The 20379-nt window shown below is 23.8% G+C and overlaps 1 protein-coding gene across 2 annotated transcripts; it reads left to right on the top strand.

Moving 5' to 3' along the window:
• The first annotated feature begins 227 nt into the window (after positions 1-227).
• LOC122512343 (neural/ectodermal development factor IMP-L2) lies at positions 228-18734 on the top strand. Of its 2 annotated transcripts, none has more exons than XM_043628117.1 (7): positions 228-412; positions 16904-17065; positions 17169-17236; positions 17305-17389; positions 17504-17675; positions 18143-18450; positions 18671-18734. In XM_043628117.1, exons 1-7 carry the CDS (start codon positions 389-391, stop codon positions 18683-18685), a joined length of 834 nt encoding a protein of 277 aa, XP_043484052.1. In that variant the 5' UTR covers positions 228-388; the 3' UTR covers positions 18686-18734. The 2 variants fall into 2 exon arrangements, with proteins under 2 accessions (XP_043484052.1, XP_043484053.1); XM_043628118.1 differs by lacking the exon at positions 228-412 and adding an exon at positions 14300-14442.
• The last annotated feature ends 1645 nt before the right edge of the window (positions 18735-20379 follow it).

Here is a 20379-nt window from a genome sequence, read left to right as displayed (position 1 = left end):
TTTAATAAATAGAATAATTTTTTAAAATTTATTTTGACAAATTTTTATATTTCAGTTTTGGGAAATTACACGGAAAGACAATTGACATATATTGCTATTATTTTTCTTCATGCAGTTAACAAAATTTATATGTTCTTTTTACTGGTAAGATATATTTTTTCTGATTATCTCTATTCTATCCACCTGCTACTGTTTTAGCAATAGACAGAAGCACATTAAGTTCACTGATATTTTAAGTGTATATAATATAAAAAAATTTTAAATTTACATTTTTTAAATTGAAAAAATTTGCCATTATTTCATTTGTAGACTTCTACCACGTCTCACAATATTATTACAAAGCTGTGACAAACGTTGACTAATTTTTCGGTTTGTTCTTGCGTATTAAATGCACACATTATACACTACGACTGTAAGTATATTATTTTCTTTAGAAATATATTTTATTAATCGAAGTGAAAGAGTTCTTGGAAATTTCTCACTTTCTCAAGAGTAACTCTAAAAATTTTTGGTCTTCATTTTTTTTCTCAACCGGGAACGTGTAAGGACTTTCTCGGTAGTATTTCGCGGTCTTATTACCGGAAACTTTTTCACATGGGATTTTTATTGTTTTTTTGGAACATCTTTTGGACCAGATATACAATGTCTTATAAACGTCTTTTACTTGTCGTTATAATGTCTCCAAATTACGTACGCATTCCAAATGAATTTTGAACGAATCAAGACAAGAAGGCATTTTACTTCCGAGGATTTGAAAGACTTTCAGTCTCTGATTTAATCGTTCAATATGCACTCTTGCCGTAGCAATATTGCAATTATTTAATGCTTCAGCTTGGGAGAAATAAAACTTTTGTCTAAGAAACGGTGGTCTGACAATCTTGATGCCGTGCTGAAGACACACACGTTATCTATTAAAAAACCCTTATCCACCATTGGTTTCATAGTATTACTTAATAATTGAATTATCCTACTTTGCTCGAAAATTGCTTTATCGTAAACACGTCCTCCATATGCAAGGCTTACGTAGCTAAGCAGACCACTATAGGTGTACACGCTGTAAGAAATTTTAATGTGAATCTTCCTTTGTACAACGCGTAAGTTAGCAATTGACAACACAAACTTTATGGCTTCTGAATTTCAATTTCCATACAATCCAAAAATAGAGCAACATCTGCATAATCCTTAAAACAAAAAGGAATATTTTTCGAATTTCCTCAATTTGAGGAAAGACAATTGCAAATTTTAAAGCATTCCCTAAAATGACCAAAATATTGTAAATTAGCCAAGTTAACACAAGCTTTACTTGTGCAATTAAACACTAAACAATATCATTTGTTCCTTCTTTTTCTTGGACTGAATTACATTCCCTGAATGTTTTCCTCTTCATTACAATTACTCATTTTTATGTTTCACTTCAAAATAAACAATATTTAAGGATTTAAAACCGAAAATTTAGAATGACACATGTAAACAAACATAAAGTTTTGAATCTGACCTAGGTGTACTGATTTGACAATCTAAAACCAGATAGCGTGTCGCAGTATTTCAGATCTCTATAAAAAAATAATGCTTTGGCTGAATCCCTCACTGGTTTTAATCGTCATGCGCTTAGTGTCACTGGTCCAAGGATGTAGGACCCAGCTAAAAATCCCCCCTACTGAAAAAGAACGACTGTAAATACGAGCGTAAATATGACTGTGAATACGACCCTAAATACGGGCCTTAGAAGGATAGTGTAATTGAAACAGCAAATACAGCCGTATTTATGCCCGTATTTAGGGTCGTATTTACGGTCATATATGAATACCATTTTTTTTAAAAATATATATATATATATATACCACCACAGCACCGAAACTTTCCTAAAAATTTATTGTAATATTGTAAATACTTGTAATATTCGGCATATTTAACTGAAATGTTTAGTGAAAATTGATCTTTACACAACTTTCAATAAACATTGCAATTGGGGCATTCTCCGTCAGATTTTCACTCAAAATTTTTTTTGGATTAAAACAATTTTTTTCGAATTCTATATGAAAAATAAGTAAATACGTGTTTTTTTATTTTTTTATTTGATCAAAATTATAAAAGTTATGATTTTTTTAAATTTAACATCTTCAGAAGCAAAAGATTTTTCTAACACTTTTAACTCCGTTATACCAAAAGATAAAAAATAATGTAATATATGAAAATGACTTGTTTTTTCTTGAATATTTCAAATATGTAATAAAAAATAACTTTAATAAAGCGAAAACATTAAATAAATTGAAATTTCTTCAAAAATGTGACTTTTCTCAAAAGCGAAGTAATTGATTTTCGATTTTTTTCTTCCATTACAACCACTGATAAATATAGAAATTTTTCCCACTTATGCCAAAGTGGTGTTCTTTAGGGTTCAAATTATATTTAAAATTATGTCAGTAGTTGCACAGAGTTTTATTCGATTTTTACACTTTTTAAAAATTTAACCTTCAAAAACAAAAGAAAACGAATGTTTAGTGGTTAATTTCTTAATTTCCTTCTGTAAAATCTGTGCAACGACTGATATAATTTTAAATATAATTTGATCCCTAAAGAACACCACTTTGGCATAAGTGGGAAAAACTTCTTTATTTATCAGTGGTTCTAATGAAAGAAAAAAATCGAAAATCGATTACTTCGCTTTTGAGAAAAGTCACATGTTAGACGAAATTTCAATTTATTTAATGTTTTCGCTTTATTAAAGTTATTTTTTATTACATATTTGAAATATTCAAGAAAAAACAAGTTATTTTCATATATTACATTATTTTTTATCTTTTGGTATAACGGAGTTAAAAGTGTTTCAAAAATCCTTTGCTTCCGAAGATGTTAAATTTAAAAAAATCATAACTTTTATAATTTTGATCAAATAAAAAAATAAAAAAATACGTAATTACTTATTTTTCATATAGAATTCGAAAAAAATTATTTTAATACAAAAAAAATTTTGAGTGAAAATCTGACGGAGAATGCCCCAATTACATATTCCGAACATTGCAAGTAAATATTTAATAAATTTTTAGGAAAGTTTCGGTGCTGTGGGGGTATATATATAATGAAATATCATTAATTATTATAATTAAATATATTAAATATAATATTGCAACTAAAATAAATATTATTTAAGGTAAGTATTGAAATACGATTTATTCTTATAATAAATACATAACAAGCAAATATATAAATGTCACTTTATTTTATTCACAAATACACATATACACATGGTACAATTATTTATTAAAAATTGTAATTTTTATTATTTTTATTATAAGAGAAAAACACTTGTGCACGCACAATAAAAACACTTGTACATTTTGCAACAGCAAAATAAAATCCACAAATCATGCGAATCACATGTACGCACTGTTATAAAAAAGGTTGGGTCTGTAGGGATGGGTAGTTGCACGTAACTTGAAATATTAATACTAAATTTGTTTGTTTTTAAAATAGTGACGTGTAACTACCCATCCCTATAGACCCAACCTTTTTTACAACAGTGCTTACATGTGATTCGCGTCATTTGTGGTTTATACTTATTGACTTGATACTATGTAACTTAAATTTATAATTTTAGTTAACCTGAAGAGGATGACAAACCATGTCATCGAAACGTCGTTAAATAAATGAAATAACACTATTTGTTGTTATTTATCTACCTTCCATTGGATCAAATTTTCCATTTTACAAATAAATAATTCGGAAGGAAATTTTCTATTTCTAATAATATTTATTTTAGTTGCAATATTATATTTAATATATTAAATTATAATAATTAATGATATTTCATTATATATATACCCCCACAGCACCAAAACTTTCCTAAAAATTTATTAAATATTTACTTGCAATGTTCGGAATATGTAATTGCAATGTTTATTAAAAGTTGTGTAAAGAACAATTTTCACTTAACATTTCAGTTAAATATGCCGAATATTACAAGTATTTACAATATTACAATAAATTTTTAGGAAAGTTTCGGTGCTGTGGTGGTATATATATATATATTTTTTAAAAAAATGGTATTCATATATGACCGTAAATACGACCCTAAATACGGGCATAAATACGGCTGTATTTGCTGTTTCAATTACACTATCCTTCTAAGGCCCGTATTTAGGGTCGTATTCACAGTCATATTTACGCTCGTATTTACAGTCGTTCTTTTTCAGTAGGGCCTTTATAGAATCCTTTAGGAATCCTTTAAGTTTCCTGTATAGGAACCATGACGGATTCTTCATGGATCATTTACAGTATCCTACAAAGGATCCTGACAGGATCCGTTGCAGGATATTGGAACAAGTATCCCGTACAGTTTTCAGTGCAGAGACATTAGCTTTCAATGTTTCATATAAGGCGTTCCTATACAGGAGCACTTGCAGGATCCTACACATAACAATTTTTAATTTTTAAGATGCTAAGTAACATTTAGTATGCATATACTAAATATTTCGTTATGCACGGGTCCTAGAACACAGTTGGACAGAAAAATGTACTGCGCTTTCGAAAAACTCATAGAAAACTGGAACCTATGGGATCCTTGTTCCAATATCCTGCAATGGATCCTGGCAAGATCCTATGTAGGGTACTGTATAGGAACCGTGAAGGATCCATCAGTGTTCCTGTAGAGGAACCTTACATGATCCCTGAAGGATCATGTAAGGTAAAATTTCATTTTTTTTAATATTTGTATTTATGGACAGTGTGAGTCATTTTTTTATGCTTGACAACTGATAAAAAATAAATACGGCATATAAATTTAAACCTTTTAGATCACCTGCAAGAAGTTCGAAGTATCACCCCATTCTTTGTTTTTCAATTAGCAGCTGTATATACAAAGATGTTTCTTATTGCATAAAAAAATTGAAAATCGAAAACAGACACGCTTTCAGTATTTTGTTTCGCAATAACCGTGTAAAATACAACTTTGGTTAACCCATTATAAGTCCCATGAAGAAACCAGCCATTGTATTAAAAAACTAACAATTGGATTCATAGCCAAATGGAAAAAAAAGATATACCTGTTTTTTAATTTTGCATTTTCCAACTGTTTAACAACGATAGTTTAAACAAATTAATAAAAATTTAAAATTTTTAGAAAACTGTTAACGCTAATCGATTCTGCGTGAAAAAATAAAAATGTTTTGTATAGGTGATTTTTTTTCTCTAAGTCGTATACTGCTTATAAAATTGTTATAAACAAATTAAGCTGGGTAAAGGGTGTTTTATCCCAAGCATAAACAAATGGATTTTAAGTAAAACTAACAATTGAATTCATAGACAAATTGAAAAAAAAGATATTCCTATTTTTTTGTTTTCAATTTCCAATTGTTTAAACAAATTAATAAAAATTTAAAAATATTTGAAAATTGTTAACGTTAATCGATTGTACGTGGAGAAATAAGAATGATTTGTATACGTCATTTTATACTCCAAGTCGTATTTTGTTTATAAAATTGTTATAAACAAATTATGCTGGATAAAGGGTGTTTCATTCCAAGCATAAACAAATGGATTTTAAGAAAAACTAACAATTGAATTCATAGGCAAATTGAAAAAAAGATATACCTAGTTTTTTGTTTTCAATTTCCAATTGTTTAACGACAATTGTTTAAACAAATTAATAAAAATTTAAAAATATTATAAAACAGTTAACGCTAATCGATTCAATTTAGAAAAATATGAAAGTTTTGTATCGGTCTTTTTTTACTCTAAGTCGTATTTTGTTTATAAAATTGTTATAAACAAATTAAGCTGGGTAAAGGGTGTTTTATCCCAAGCTTAAACAAATGGATTTTAAGTAAAACTAACAATTGGATTCATAGGCAAATGGAAGAAATGATATAATCATCACAAAACATTCTTATTTTTCAAAGTAGAATCGATTGGCGTTAACAGTTTTCAAAAAATTTTAAATTTTTATTAATTTGTTTAAACAATTGGAAATAAGAAACAAAAAACAGGTATATATTTTTTCCATTTGCTTATGAATCCAGTTGTTAGTTTTTTAAATACAATGGCTGGTTTCTTTATGGGACTTAATAGGTTAATGTGTATTTGGGGCATTCCACGCCAAGTCGGACACCTTTTGACTTTTGCATCTCCGATTTTTTTCAAATATTTTTTTTCTTTTAGTGCTGGTTGAAAGGAACTTCCATGATTTTTTTCAAATTTTTTCATGAAGTAATTTAAGAGATCTGGGTTTTTGAAAAATCACGTTTTTTACATAAATTTTTTTTTTAAATGCTTATAACTCGGACAAAAATTGATCAAATTGGACGTTCGATATATGAAAATTTTTGTTTTTACACGTAGTTTTTGATAAAAATATTAAAAAAAAATTTTTTTTTAATTTACCAAAAAAATTTTAAATTTTAAAAATAAAATTTAATTTTTAAGAATGTATGTATCGATCGATTTTTTTCAAAATTTTTTGTAAGAAACTGGTACTAAATTAAGAATTTTTAATCCTTGTCTGATTGTGGGCAAACGATGGGATCTATTTATTTTGTAATTTTTAATTTTTGTATACGCAGTGAAAACGGTAGGTAGCCAAATGCGTAACTTGACATTTGACCAAATCACGCAAATTTTTCAAACCAAAACTGTTTTCAGACTGAGTCTCTCCGAACTTAACCTTCTTACTGTTTAAAAAAGTGATTTGATCAAATTGCAAGTTAGGCATTTGGCTACCTACCGTTTTACAAAAATTAAAAATTTCAAAATAAATAGATCCCATCGTTTGCCCACAATCAGACAAGGATTAAAAATTCTTAATTTAGTACCAGTTTCTTACAAAAAATTTTGAAAAAAATCGATCGATACATACATTCTTAAAAATTAAATTTTATTTTTAAAATTTAAAATTTTTTTGGTAAATTAAAAAAAAATTTTTTTTTAATATTTTTATCAAAAACTACGTGTAAAAACAAAAATTTTCATATATCGAACGTCCAATTTGATCAATTTTTGTCCGAGTTATAAGCATTTAAAAAAAAAAATTATGTAAAAAACGTGATTTTTCAAAAACCCAGATCTCTTAAATTACTTCATGAAAAAATTTGAAAAAAATCATGGAAGTTCCTTTCAACCAGCACTAAAAGAAAAAAAATATTTGAAAAAAATCGGAGATGCAAAAGTCAAAAGGTGTCCGACTTGGCGTGGAATGCCCCATTTATACTTTAAATATTTCAAAAATTGTTTGTTAAAAGTTATAACGTTGACCTAAAGAAGTTAAATGTATTTAAATGGCCAGAAAAAGCATTAAAAAAAACCTTTTCATGTAAACAAGAAATTAAGCGATTAGGCCACTGTAGGAGATTAGAATTAAACGTTTCTTTGCAATTTTTTTTTGGTAGAAAGAAAAGTTGGAGATTAATTTTATATTTAATGATGTTTTAGGCATATTTTAAAGATTATACAAAATTGTTTTTTCAAAATTATTATAAAATGGCGTTTTAAGAGCCGTTCGCAACAATATAAATTTTACAAAATTGAAAGACTGTTATATTGGTAAATTACCTACAGAAATAAATACCTAATATTAAAACATTTACATTTAAATTTTAAGGCGTACAAAACGTTTCATTCGAATGAAGATTTCTGAAAATAAAATTTCAAAATTAAAATTGTCTTTTTCATAATTTTCTATAAAAGAAGTTTTAAATATATAATATCTATTAAGATATCTATACAGGGTTTTATAATTGTTAACTGTTCTATGAGTATATTTCTTTGAATATGAAAAATAAAACTTATAGTTAGTATTTTATTTATCCATTTCTGAATAGGCTTGTTAATTTTCAAATATAGTTAATGATAATTTCTGAGAGCCTATTAGCACGGTGGGACATCAACCTCAATGTTTGTAGAAAACACGTGTATAGCATAAAAATTATTCTATATATTTAGTCAATATGTATTTATGTTCACAATTTACTTTTATTTACTCTTAATTTTCTATTGTTATTATTTTCCAGCACTGTTTAAATTCTTTTTTAACTTTATCACGTAGCACTTTTTTTATTATGAAATTAATTAATTGTATTAATGCCTCTCTAATCTAATTTTATATAATTTTTATAATTCTCAATAAATATACATATGCATTTTAAATTTGATTCAATTAATTAACTTTATTAACAAAAAATAGGATTTTATTTTTTGCACATTTTAGAAGAGAAAAATGATATTCAGGTTGAATAATATCCATTTTTCCAGTCAAACGGTCAAAATTTCGATAAAAATTGAAAATCAAAATTTTTATTTTTATGAAAAATGATACTTTATAGAAAATGAAAATTTACATCTTTTTTAAATTATATAATCAGAAAGCGTTTTTTTTACAAAATTAAAAATGCAAAAAAAATATAGTTTAATTTTATGAAAAGGGTTATAAATACTCCCATTTCATTTTACCCGTAGAGATCAAAATTTAAAAAAATATTTTAAGCCTTATAGTTTTTTCTGCTTCTGAGATGATAATAATAAATAAATAATAATAATAAAATAATAAATAAATAAAATTGTTTAATTCTTTCTTTATTACCATGACAGTATAAAATTTTATATTTCACCATTTTTTTATTTATATTTTTTATGTTTACCAAGTGAAATAAATTAATTTCCCTGTTATCATTATTGTTTACATTTACTTTTTCCAAATACAACAGCTTTTCCTGTTGATACAATTGTTGTAAAACAATCGTTTACTTGTAACACATTGCGTTTCAAGTTTTACATTTTGATTCTCTTGGTAATAACGACTGCAAAGTTAAAACTGAAATTTTTACATATGTCCAATTTATGAACACTTTGCTTCCTTAAAAAATTTTTCATTTTACAAATAACCAAAATAATTTCCGAGCATGTTTTTGGACAAATGCATTGAATTAGTAAATTTTTTACGGTTTTTGACTGAAAATGCTCGGACGTTTTATAATGATATCTCGCAAACCGAATAATATTTTTTAACTTTTTTGGTCTTACATTAAGGTCTTGAAGAATGACAGCTTTATAAGTTTTAAATTTTGTCTGCAATTTTTAAAAAATTGCTAAAAAAATTTTCATTTTTTAATGTTTTTTCATATTTGTCGATTGCTCAAATCTTTTTGTAATTTATTAAAATTTTCAATTATATATCATTTAACATAGAAGTTTCCCCCCCTCGAAATTCTATTAAAATTTTGCAACTTTTTTATTTTAATAATATTTTAACATTTCAATTATGATTACAGAGTCTAATAATAAGCTTTGTTGCAATTTATGAAAAGAATTGAATTCTATCGAAGATTTTTATAAAAAAGTTTTTAATTAATTGAATTCTGTTTGGAAATTTCATGAAAATATAGTAGATATTAAAAATCATTGAATTGCGAAAAGTTTTTGAAAATAATTAAATTTTACAAAGAATTTTTTTTAATTTTAATTTTTTTTAAAAATAATTGAATTCTTTTGATAACTATTGTTATTTATGAAAATAATTGACTTTTGCAAAGAATTTTATTAAAAAATGCCTCAAAATAATTGAATTTTCGGGAATAATTTTGTTATTTATCTTTAATAATTGAATTCTTTCCAAGAATTATTTATGTAAATAATTGAATTCTTGGGGAGAATTTTAAGAAAATAGAAGAATAATTGAATTTTTTCAAAAAGATTTAATTAAAATTATATTTAAAAAAATTGATTTCTTTCGAACAATTTTATTAAAATATTTGAAAGTAATTGAATTCTAGTGAAAAATTCTAATATTTTTGTAAATAATTGTTTTTTTTAAGAATTGAAATTAAATTTTTAAGAATACTGACATTTCTCGAGCGATTTCTGTAAAATCGTATAAAAAATAATTGGAATCCTGCAATGAATTTTATTATTTTTAAAAACAATTGAATTCTTGTGATGAATATTGTTATTTATGAAATTTTTTGCAAAGAATTTTATAAAAATGCCTCAAAATAATTGAATTTTTGGGAATATTTTTGTTATTTATCTTTAATAATTGAATTCTTTTGAAGAATTATTTATGTAAACAATTGAATTCATGGGAAGAATTTTATTAAAATCTAAAAGAATAATTGAATTATTTCAAAATGATTTAATTAAAATTATATTTAAAATAATTGATTTCTTTCGAACAAATTTTATTAAAATATTTGAAAATAATTGAATTCCTAAGAAAAATTCTAGTAAATAATTGAATTCTCGAAAAGAATTAAAAAAAAACTTTTTCTTACATATTTGATTTCTTCGAGTAATTAAAATCAAATTTTTTAGAATAATTACAATTTTCAAGCATTTTCTAAAAAATTTTATTAAAAATAATTGAAATTCTGAGATGAATTTTATTATTTATGAAAATAATTGAATAGTTGTTAAAAATTTTCAAAACTAATTGAATTCCTGAGAAGAATTTTATAATCTATGAAAATAATAGAATTATTACGAAAAATTTTATAGAAATGTTTAAAAAGAATTAAAAATAATTAAATTCTTGAGAAGAATTTTATTAAAATCTAAAAAAATAATTGAATTATTTCAAAAAAAAAAATTAATTAAAATTGAATTTAAAATAATTGATTTCTTTCAAACAATTTTATTAAAATATTTGAAAACAATTGAATTCCTGTGAAAAATTCTAATATTTTTGTAAATAATTGAATTCTTACAAAGAATTAAAAAAAACATTTTCTTAAATATTTTATTTTTTCAAGGAATTGAAATTTAATTTTTAAGAATAATTCAATTTTTTGATCAATTCATGTAAAATTGTAATAGTTGCGAAGGATTTTATTAAAATTTTCAAAAATAATTGAATTCCTAAGAAGAATTTTATTATTTATGAAAATAATTGAATTATTGCGAAAAAATGTATTAAAATGTTTAAAAAGAATTGTATTTCTATGAAAAATGTTGTTAGTTTTAAAAATAATTAAATTCTTTATAAGAATTGTATAAACATTGTTTTAAATAATTAATTTCTTCGAAATACAATAAATATTATGAAAATTTTATTTTAAATAATTGAATTTTTGTGGAAAACTTTATTTGTGAAAATAATTGAATTTTTCGATTAATTAATTTAAAATAGTATTAAAAATAATTGAAATTGTTCGATGAGTTTTGTTATTCATGAAAATAATTGACTTCATGCTTAGAATTTTGTCAAAAATTTTTATAAAAAATTGAATTTCCATGAAAAATATTATTATTAGTGAAAGTAATTGAATTAATGTGAAAAATTGTATAAAAATTTGGTTAAATAATGGATTTTTTCGAAATTTATTGTAAATTCTATTCTAAATTAATTGAATTCCTATGGAAATTTTTTTATTTATGAAAATAATTGAATTTTTGATGATTTTTATCAATTTATTCTTTAAATAATTGAATTATTTTGTGAAATTTGATGAAAATATTAGATATTGAAAAGAATTCAATTTCGAATATTTTTTGAAAATATTTTTTTGATTTTTAGTATTAGCGAATTTAAAGTGGTGGAAATTCTCCAAAAAACAGAAGTAGTAGCTTTTAGTGGCTGAAATCTAAAAAGTACCCAAATAGTAGCATAACGTAAAAAAGTAGTAAATAGTTGGTTTTAGAAGATGAGTGCGAAGCCTGTTACTGTTAGTTTTTTCGAAGCTTCGTATTATTATTATTATGATTAAAAAGATGAGGCATTTCAAGTCAGAAATATTACGATTTGCATAGGGTATACCGATTTTCGCAAAACTTCGTGGGATTATAGTTCTATATAAGAGACTTCTTTACCCTAAATTTTTTCAAAAAAAATTCAAAATTGTTGAAGATACGCCATTTTGAATTTTAATATTAATTTTATAAAATTTTGAATATCTCGGAATATTGTTTATGGATTTTTATGAAATTTACACATTTTTCAGGTAAAAGTATGTACTTTAAAATGCAAATAAAGCTAATAAAGAAAAATTAATTTTTAAATAAAAAAATTAAAAAAAATTTTTTTAAACAATTTTTTGTTTATTTACTCATCTCTGAGAAAAATGTTATTAACATATTTGGATTCCTTATGAATTCACCTTTAATTTCATAAAAAAAAATTGATGGAGACTCAACTGGTTCCGGAGATATTGAATTTTTTGTAAAAAAAGCGTCGCCGCGCCATAGCACCATACTGCACAAGTCGCGTAGTACGTTACCGCAGTCGTGCATTGCTGCTGTAACTATGACTATTTTTTACAAAAAATTCAATATCTCTGGAACCAGTTGAGTCTCCATCAATTTTTTTTTATGAAATTAAAGGTGAATTCATAAGGAATCTAAATATGTTAATAACATTTTTCTCACAGAGGAGTAAATAAACAAAAAAATTTTTTTAATTTTTTTATTTAAAAATTAATTTTTTTTTATTAAATTTATCTGCATTTTAAAGTACATACTTTTACCTGGAAAATGTGTAAATTTCATAAAAATCCATAAACAATATTCCGAGATATTCAAAATTTTATAAAATTAATATTAAAATTCAAAATGGCGTATCTTCAACAATTTTGAATTTTTTTTGAAAAAATTTGGGGGAAAGAAGTCTCTTATATAGAACTATAATCCCACGAAATTTTGCGAAAATCGGCATACCTTTTGCAAATCGTGATATTTCTGACGTGAAATGCCTCAGATATATTATTATTATATCATTGTGATCATTATTGTAATATTTAATTATATTATAAAAATAAAAAGCAATGTTTCCTGAATATTGCAAAGAAATAACAATGTTTAAAATTTTTTTTTTTATGAAATCATTATTTAATAATTAATTTAATCAATTATGTTCCGCTGCAAGTTTCACAATATTAAGGCAATGTTGTCAATGTTGCTACAAGTTTAGATGCTGTGTTAGAGCTTACATCTCACCTAAAGATTACCTCGAGTTGACAGTGTGATCTCTCGAATTTTGCATGTAAACTTAAGTTAAGTTTACAACAATAAATCACGTATAGTCCTGAAATAATTTCATCAAAATCATTTAAAAATATAACATTAAAAATCCACGCGTAAATTTACCTCGTATATTTCCACTATTTAAATGTCAGTTACAAATATTTAACTTTACGCGTAACTTTACACGTGATGAAATATTTCAACTTGTAAATACGTAACTATGTAAATTTATTATACATAACTACACACGTGTATTCTTTTGACATACACTCAAAAAAAAAACTAGTAGATTTGACTACTTTTTAACTACCCTGAGTGATTCAATAGGTCCTCAACTGAATTTAAAAATTTATATTTACTACCGAAAGTAGTAAAAAGAACTAAGAATTTAGTTGATGTAATTAGATTTTGTAGTTGTTTTTGCAATTTAACTACTTTTTTTAGTTATATAAACTATTATTCTTCAACTATATTCAAAGTAGTAAAATCAACTACACAAAAATTGTTAGTAAAACTAAAAAAGTAATTAATTTGACAACTTTCAACTCAACTAGGTAATAGTAGTTAAAGATTTCGACCGAATTTTTTTCAGTGTAGTGCAATAAACTGAGGTAAAGTTCTTATATTTCTCCAATGATATTATTAATAATAATAATAATTATAATTAACTGTTGGCATTTAATTTACTTTCTTCATATTAAAAATGATGGAACCTGGAATCATACTGTGCTGTATACAAGGACAATGATATAAAAGACAATTAAAAGAAATAAATTTGTTCGAATAGGGGTTGAGGTCGTTAATGCAATTCTATATTAATATAAAAGTAATAATGTAATTATTGTCTAAAAAAACTATTGATTTTATATATAATTTCTCAATTATCATTTAAAAATGCTTATTTGCAGTTATTGTTTCAGTTTTTCATAAATTTCAACAAAAAAGAGACAAAGAAATATATTGTCAAATGTCAATGGTTTTAAAAGAAGTAATTTAATTCATTAAAACTAATTTATAAAAAAAAGTAAACTTTAGCAATTGTCATGAAAATTTGTTCAAACAAGTGTGTGTGTGTATATATGTGTATGTATTGATGTATGGTATAGAATTATGTAAGAGTTTTTGAATAAACTTCTTTTTAGCATATTAACACAGTTACTGTTTACATAGATTTTAAATATGATTCGTTATATTCAATACGTTAATTTATATTTCTTGATTAAATAAACTTGATTCACGTGGTGTTGGTATGTACTCTTTAAACTGCTTCAAAGAATTCAATTAGTCTCCCATGATATTAAACTACCCCTACTCTAATCTTCGAAAGCCAATCGTCAGGAAACAAGGGTTTCGAATGTTACATTTGAGAAGTATAAATGTACTGATGTCAAAAGTTGAGGTACAGTCTCTTTCATCTCTTTTATGTTAGAATAACAGTTCCAAGTTAATTTTTTAACTTCTCAATATTTTTGATACAAGATACTTGTTTTATACAAATTAACGGTAAATTAATTTATTATTATTATTACATTTTAATTTTTTTTTAATTTGACAATTTTTTTTAATTTGTTATTAAATATATTAATAATTTTATTTTTAAATAATTTTTATTAAATAAATTATTAAATAAAATACGAAAATTAACAAATAGTAAGTGATAACAATGAATGTTTGTGTTCATCTCTTTTTTTGTTGATAAGTATGACAATATTTAGAAAACGAAATTGTCCCTTTCCTGGTGGTTGAATTTAGTATTTAAATAATAGTGTCTACTAACTTATAGTAATATATGGATAATAATTTTTTTTTAATTTTTAACTTTTTGAGCTAGACTAAAAAACGAAAGTTTTAGTGTGCGTGTGCTTTATTTCGTTTTTATAATATTCTATACACTTTAAGAAAAATATTTCCCAATGTAAATTTAAGTGTTCAATACAAATTTTTTTTTACTTGGTAAGTTTTTATTCAATTCAATAGTCCAAGACAAATAACTATTTAAAATTTTTGCCATAGTTATTTTTTACACAATAAATAACAGGCTTTGAACTCATCAAGTAAACCCTACAATTTAATACTTTTTTTACGTTATGCTACTATTTGGGTACTTTTTTTAAATTTCAGCCACTAAAAGCTACTATTTCTGTTTTTTTTTCTTTTTCTTTTGAGAATTTCCAATACTTTAATTTTGCTAATACTAGAAATCAAAAAACTATTCACACAAATTATAATCAAATTCTTTAAAAAAATTAAATTATTTTCAAAAAATATTCAAAATTCAATTATTTCCAATATCTAGTATTTTCATCAAATTTCACAAAAGAATTCAATTATTTAAAAATAATTGATAAAATTTATCCAAAATTCAATTATTTTCATAAATAATAAAACTCATCAAAGAGTTTATTATTCCAATTACTTTGAATACTATTTTAAATTAATTAATCAAAAAATTCAATTATTTTTACAAATAAAGTTTTCCACAAGAATTCAATTATTTAAAATAAAATTTTCATTATATTTTATTATATTTCGAAAAAATTAATTACTTAAAAGAATGTTTATAAAATTTTCATAAAGAATTCAATTCTTTTTAAACCTTTCAATAAAATTTTTCGCAAGAATTCAATTATTTTCAATTCTTTAAAAAACATTTTTATAAAATTTTTCGTAATAATTCTATTATTTTCATAGATTATAAAATTCTTCTCAGGAATTCAATTAGTTTTGAAAATTTTTAACAACTATTCAATTATTTTCATAAATAATAAAATTCATCTCAGAATTTCAATTATTTTTAATAAAATTTTACAGAAATTGCTTGAAAAATGTAATTATTCTAAAAAATTTGGTTTCAATTCCTCGAAGAAATCAAATATGTAAGAAAAAGTTTTTTTTTAATTCTTTTCGAGAATTCAATTATTTACTAGAATTTTTTTTTTATTAGAATTTTTCACAGGAATTCAATTATTTTCAGATATTTTAATAAAATTGTTCGAAAGAAATCAATTATTTTAAATATAATTTTAATTAAATCTTTTTGAAATAATTCAATTATTCTTTTAGATTTTAATAAAATTCTTCCCAAGAATTCAATTGTTTACATAAATAATTCTTCGAAAGAATTCAATTATTAAAGATAAATAACAAAATTATTCCCAAAAATTCAATTATTTTAAGGCATTTTTATAAAATTCTTTGCAAATAATTTCATAAATAACAATATTCATCACAAGAATTTAATTATTTTTAAAAGTAATAAATAAAATCGTTTGTAAGAAATTAAGAATTCAATTATTTTGATAAATAATAAAATGCTTTTTAGGAATTCAATTATTGTCAAAAAAATTTAATAAAATACCACACAGACATTCAATTATTCTCAAAAATTTTAATAGAATTCTTTGTAAAATTTAATTATTTTTAAAAACTTTACGCAATTCAATGATTTTCAATATCTACTATGTATATGTATGTATGCGGACCTTTAAAGAATTACTTGTAATTTTATGAGTTCCACAATTAAAGATTTTGATTTTTAGGAAACTTTCGGTAGTGTGCGATTTAGGATCCTAAATCCTAAATTTAAATTATATTTAAAATTTATTAGAATTTAAAAATATTTTTTTTCGACACTTTCAAGCTGATTCGACAAATTCCAATAAAACTTATAACTTATATCATCATCGTATTATTTTTAATGTAAGGGGCCATCCATAAACTACGTTACCAATTTTTCAGACTTTTTATACCCCTCCACCCCTTCGTTACCATTGCGTTACAAGTAATTTTTTTAATTTTTGGACCCTCCCCCTAAATTCGTAACGTAGTTTATGGAAGGCCCCTAATTTAAAAAACGGTTAAAAAAAAAGTTAAAAACGGTTATACTAAAATAATTTTAAGCAACTTTCTATTTAGTCTAAATAACAGTATTATAACATTTATAACGATTTAATACTTATTTCAGATGAGTCTACAAATTTTCTGTCTAAGTGTAGTAATAACGACAATAGTAGCTACACAAGGGTATGGATTCATTTTGGAAGCATTAGATGAAAATGTCAATACGATATCAAGGCCGAACAATGTAAAAAAACCACATCGTTCATATGTTAATCCTTCGAATCCAGTAAGAATAAATTACAATCATTTACTAGTTTTGGTGTAAGGATTTTAAAAATTTTTCTATATCGATGTTTTTAAAATATTTAAATAATTTTAAATATTTACAGCTTTCAATGAAAAATGCATGGGTATTAGTACAATTAGAGCAAAATAATTCTAAACCTGTTCGAGTTGGGTGAGTAGAATAAATTTTGATACTTCTCATTATAATCTTGAATAGGGAATAATTTTCAACATTTTTAGCGATCGTGTGGAATTTAATTGCGAAATAACGGGCAGTCCAACTCCCAGCTTACATTGGATCAGAGGAATTAAAACCGAAACAAAGGTTTTTTTTTAAATAATTATATATGAAATGAATTGAAATTTTTCCTTAACAAAACAAACTTAATTGTTTTTAATGTTTTCCATTTGGATATTTAAAGTTTTGTACTTTTTACAGATTAAAGAAATTTTAAAGAAAGGTATTGCTGATGTACCTTGGGAAGGAATAACTCGAGTAGCTGGCAAATTAGTTATAGATTGCGTGACACCTGAAGACGAAGGTTTAATTTACTGCGCTGGTGTTGCTGGTAGAGAAATTCAATTAGCCAGCACTTTTCTAAGAGTTGACCGTAAGTTAAATTTTAAAGAACTGTCCTTAAAACATATAATTTCAGGCCCGGATTTATACAGAGGCAAACTAGGCAATTGCCTATGGGCCCCCACCATCTAAAATATTTTTTACAAAAAGTGTAAAAAATTTTTTTTTTTAAATTTTAATTTTTTTTTTATTTTTACAAAATAATTTTAGAAATTTAAGTTTAGAAAGTTAAGTAGCTCGCTTAATTCATATATATAAAATATATTTTACTTAATATATTTTTAATATTGGAAAATTTTTGAAAAACCCTTTCCTTACATGGGGCCCCCTGTCAAGTAAATCCGGCCCTGCATATAAATTATAATGATTATTTTAAACAATGTTAGGATAATTTTCTCGGTGCTGGTGTAAAAATTGTGATTATAGAAGTTTAAATTCGTTAACAATATATGTTTTAACTCCCTATCTAATAATTTATATTTATTTTCTCTAATCTAGAAAGTTTGAAGAGAACTTGTCAGGAATCCAATAAACCAGTGATTAATCTTAACGCTAAATCAATTCTTTCTAATATTGGCTCGACAATCATTATTCCATGCAGAACAAGTGGCAATCCTCGACCGGAAATATACTGGCTTGATAATTTTGAGAAGCGTATTAATTTTGATAATTCCCGCTACAGTATTTTAGAAAACGGCGATCTGCTGGTTGAAGATATAAAGTGGGAAGATATGGGAAGATACGTGTGTGTTGCAAAATCAGGGGATGTTGAGGTTTCAGCGGACACATTCTTATACCCTTTGAAGGTAAATTTTTTCGGTTATTTTGAATTTTAAAAAATATTTAAAAAATATTTAAAAAAAGAGAAAAAAATTTAAAATAAATAAAAATAAATAAAAAATAAATAAATAAAAAAAAATAAAAAATAAAATAAAAATAAAAAAAAATAAAATAACAAATAAAATAAAAATATTTTACAATAATATTATAGTTTCAAATTTAAATTAATTTTGATTTCTCTTCCAGCCTGAGTTAGATTAAAATCTGTTAATTTCGGAATGAGGCTTATACTATGGACATGAAATGAATTTAAAAAAAAACCATCAAATACCATACAATAAATTCAAATTCATCATCTACTTTGACGTTTCTTCGTCGATCATACGGCCATGACAAGTTTTACAATCAACATTCAAAAAAATTGTTTGTGTAAATTAAGTTGCAACATTTTTCACTTTTATCGATCTTTTCAAAAACTGAACAAATAAATTTTTGAATATGTCAATAATAAAGAAAAAATAAAATACTAAATAAATAAAAAGGCAATGAATATTCTTACATTTTTCTACTTCTGATACCTGAAAATATAATGAAAAATAAATATATTTTTTCGTTTACTTAAACTAAAATGACACTAGAATTACAGATAGAAAGAATTAAATTTCTAATGACGAAAAAATTCTTTAAAATAAAATTATACTTTGGTTATATAAGCTTTATAGGGATAATAATTTAATATTAGTTCATATTTTTATAATTTTATATTAACCGAAGAAAGGTACGTCTTCCAAAAATCGAAAAAATTAATTTATTTAAAGTTTATTGCTATTCTTGCATGGATTTTTTCGTGTCGCTAGTTTCACAGAACCTAGGAAGATATTTTTAAAAAAAATTTTATATAATTGAATTCCTGTGATGTTGAAAATCATTTAATTCAGAAAAATTATTGAAAATATAATTGAAACTTTGACAAGAATTTTATTAAAATCTTGGAAAATAATTGAATTTTTGCAATCTTTAAAACTTCTTAAAAATTTATTTTTTTTTATTGTTTTTAACTAAATTTTAACAATTTAAAGATAAAATACCTTTCGATAGTCCAATGTTATTCTTCCAACAATAATGGCTCTGCAGTAGACTAAACCCCTTCTTTTTTCGCAGTTTGACCCTTAATTAATTCTGAAAACAGAAAATTATGCATATAATATATTCGTTCAGGGGAGAGTATAGAAAATATTCCTGTTTTTAGGCTGAAAATGACAAAAAATACAATTATTCTTCATTTTTTTAAACTAAAAATTCATTTGTTTATTTTTCTAACTAATTTCAGATCATAATTTTATGCTAATCTTTTTTTTATTTTTGTTTTTTATATATAAAAATTATGACCTGAAATTAGTTAGAAAAATAAACAATTGAATTTTCCATTTTAAAAAATGAAGAAAAATGATATTTTTTAGCATTTTCAGCCTAAAAACAGAAAATTTTTTTTCACAAAAATGTTATAAAAATTATGAAAAACAATTTTTTTTATTAATTTCTAAAATTTTTAAATAAAATTCTAATAATTTACGATAAAGTTCTTTAGAGAATTTTCAAATTCATTTGGTTTACAATTCAATTTTACGTGAAATTTCAATTACATATTCAGAAATTCTCCAATTAAACATACCTACATTAGTAAATAAAAAATTGAAATAATTTCAAAAAATTACTATTAAGCTTTTTGAAAAAAATTAGTTTCATAGAATTTTTAATTAAAAGTATGAAAAATTCAAATTTTCACAGATTTTAATTTGAAACCTTTACAAAATTAAATTATTTCTAAAAATTGCAAGTATTAGTAACATCTCTAAAGTTAAATCTAAAACTTATTATGTGAAATTAATTTTTAAATCAATTTTTATTAGAACATTCTACGAGAATTCAATTATTTAAATACAAATGTAAATAAT

The sequence above is a fragment of the Leptopilina heterotoma genome, unplaced genomic scaffold (assembly GCF_015476425.1).
Source record: "Leptopilina heterotoma isolate Lh14 unplaced genomic scaffold, ASM1547642v1 Lhet_97, whole genome shotgun sequence".
Taxonomy (NCBI): Eukaryota; Metazoa; Arthropoda; class Insecta; order Hymenoptera; family Figitidae; genus Leptopilina; species Leptopilina heterotoma.
The sequence above is the reverse complement of the archived record's forward strand: the minus strand, read 5'-3'. Positions and strand labels throughout refer to the sequence as shown.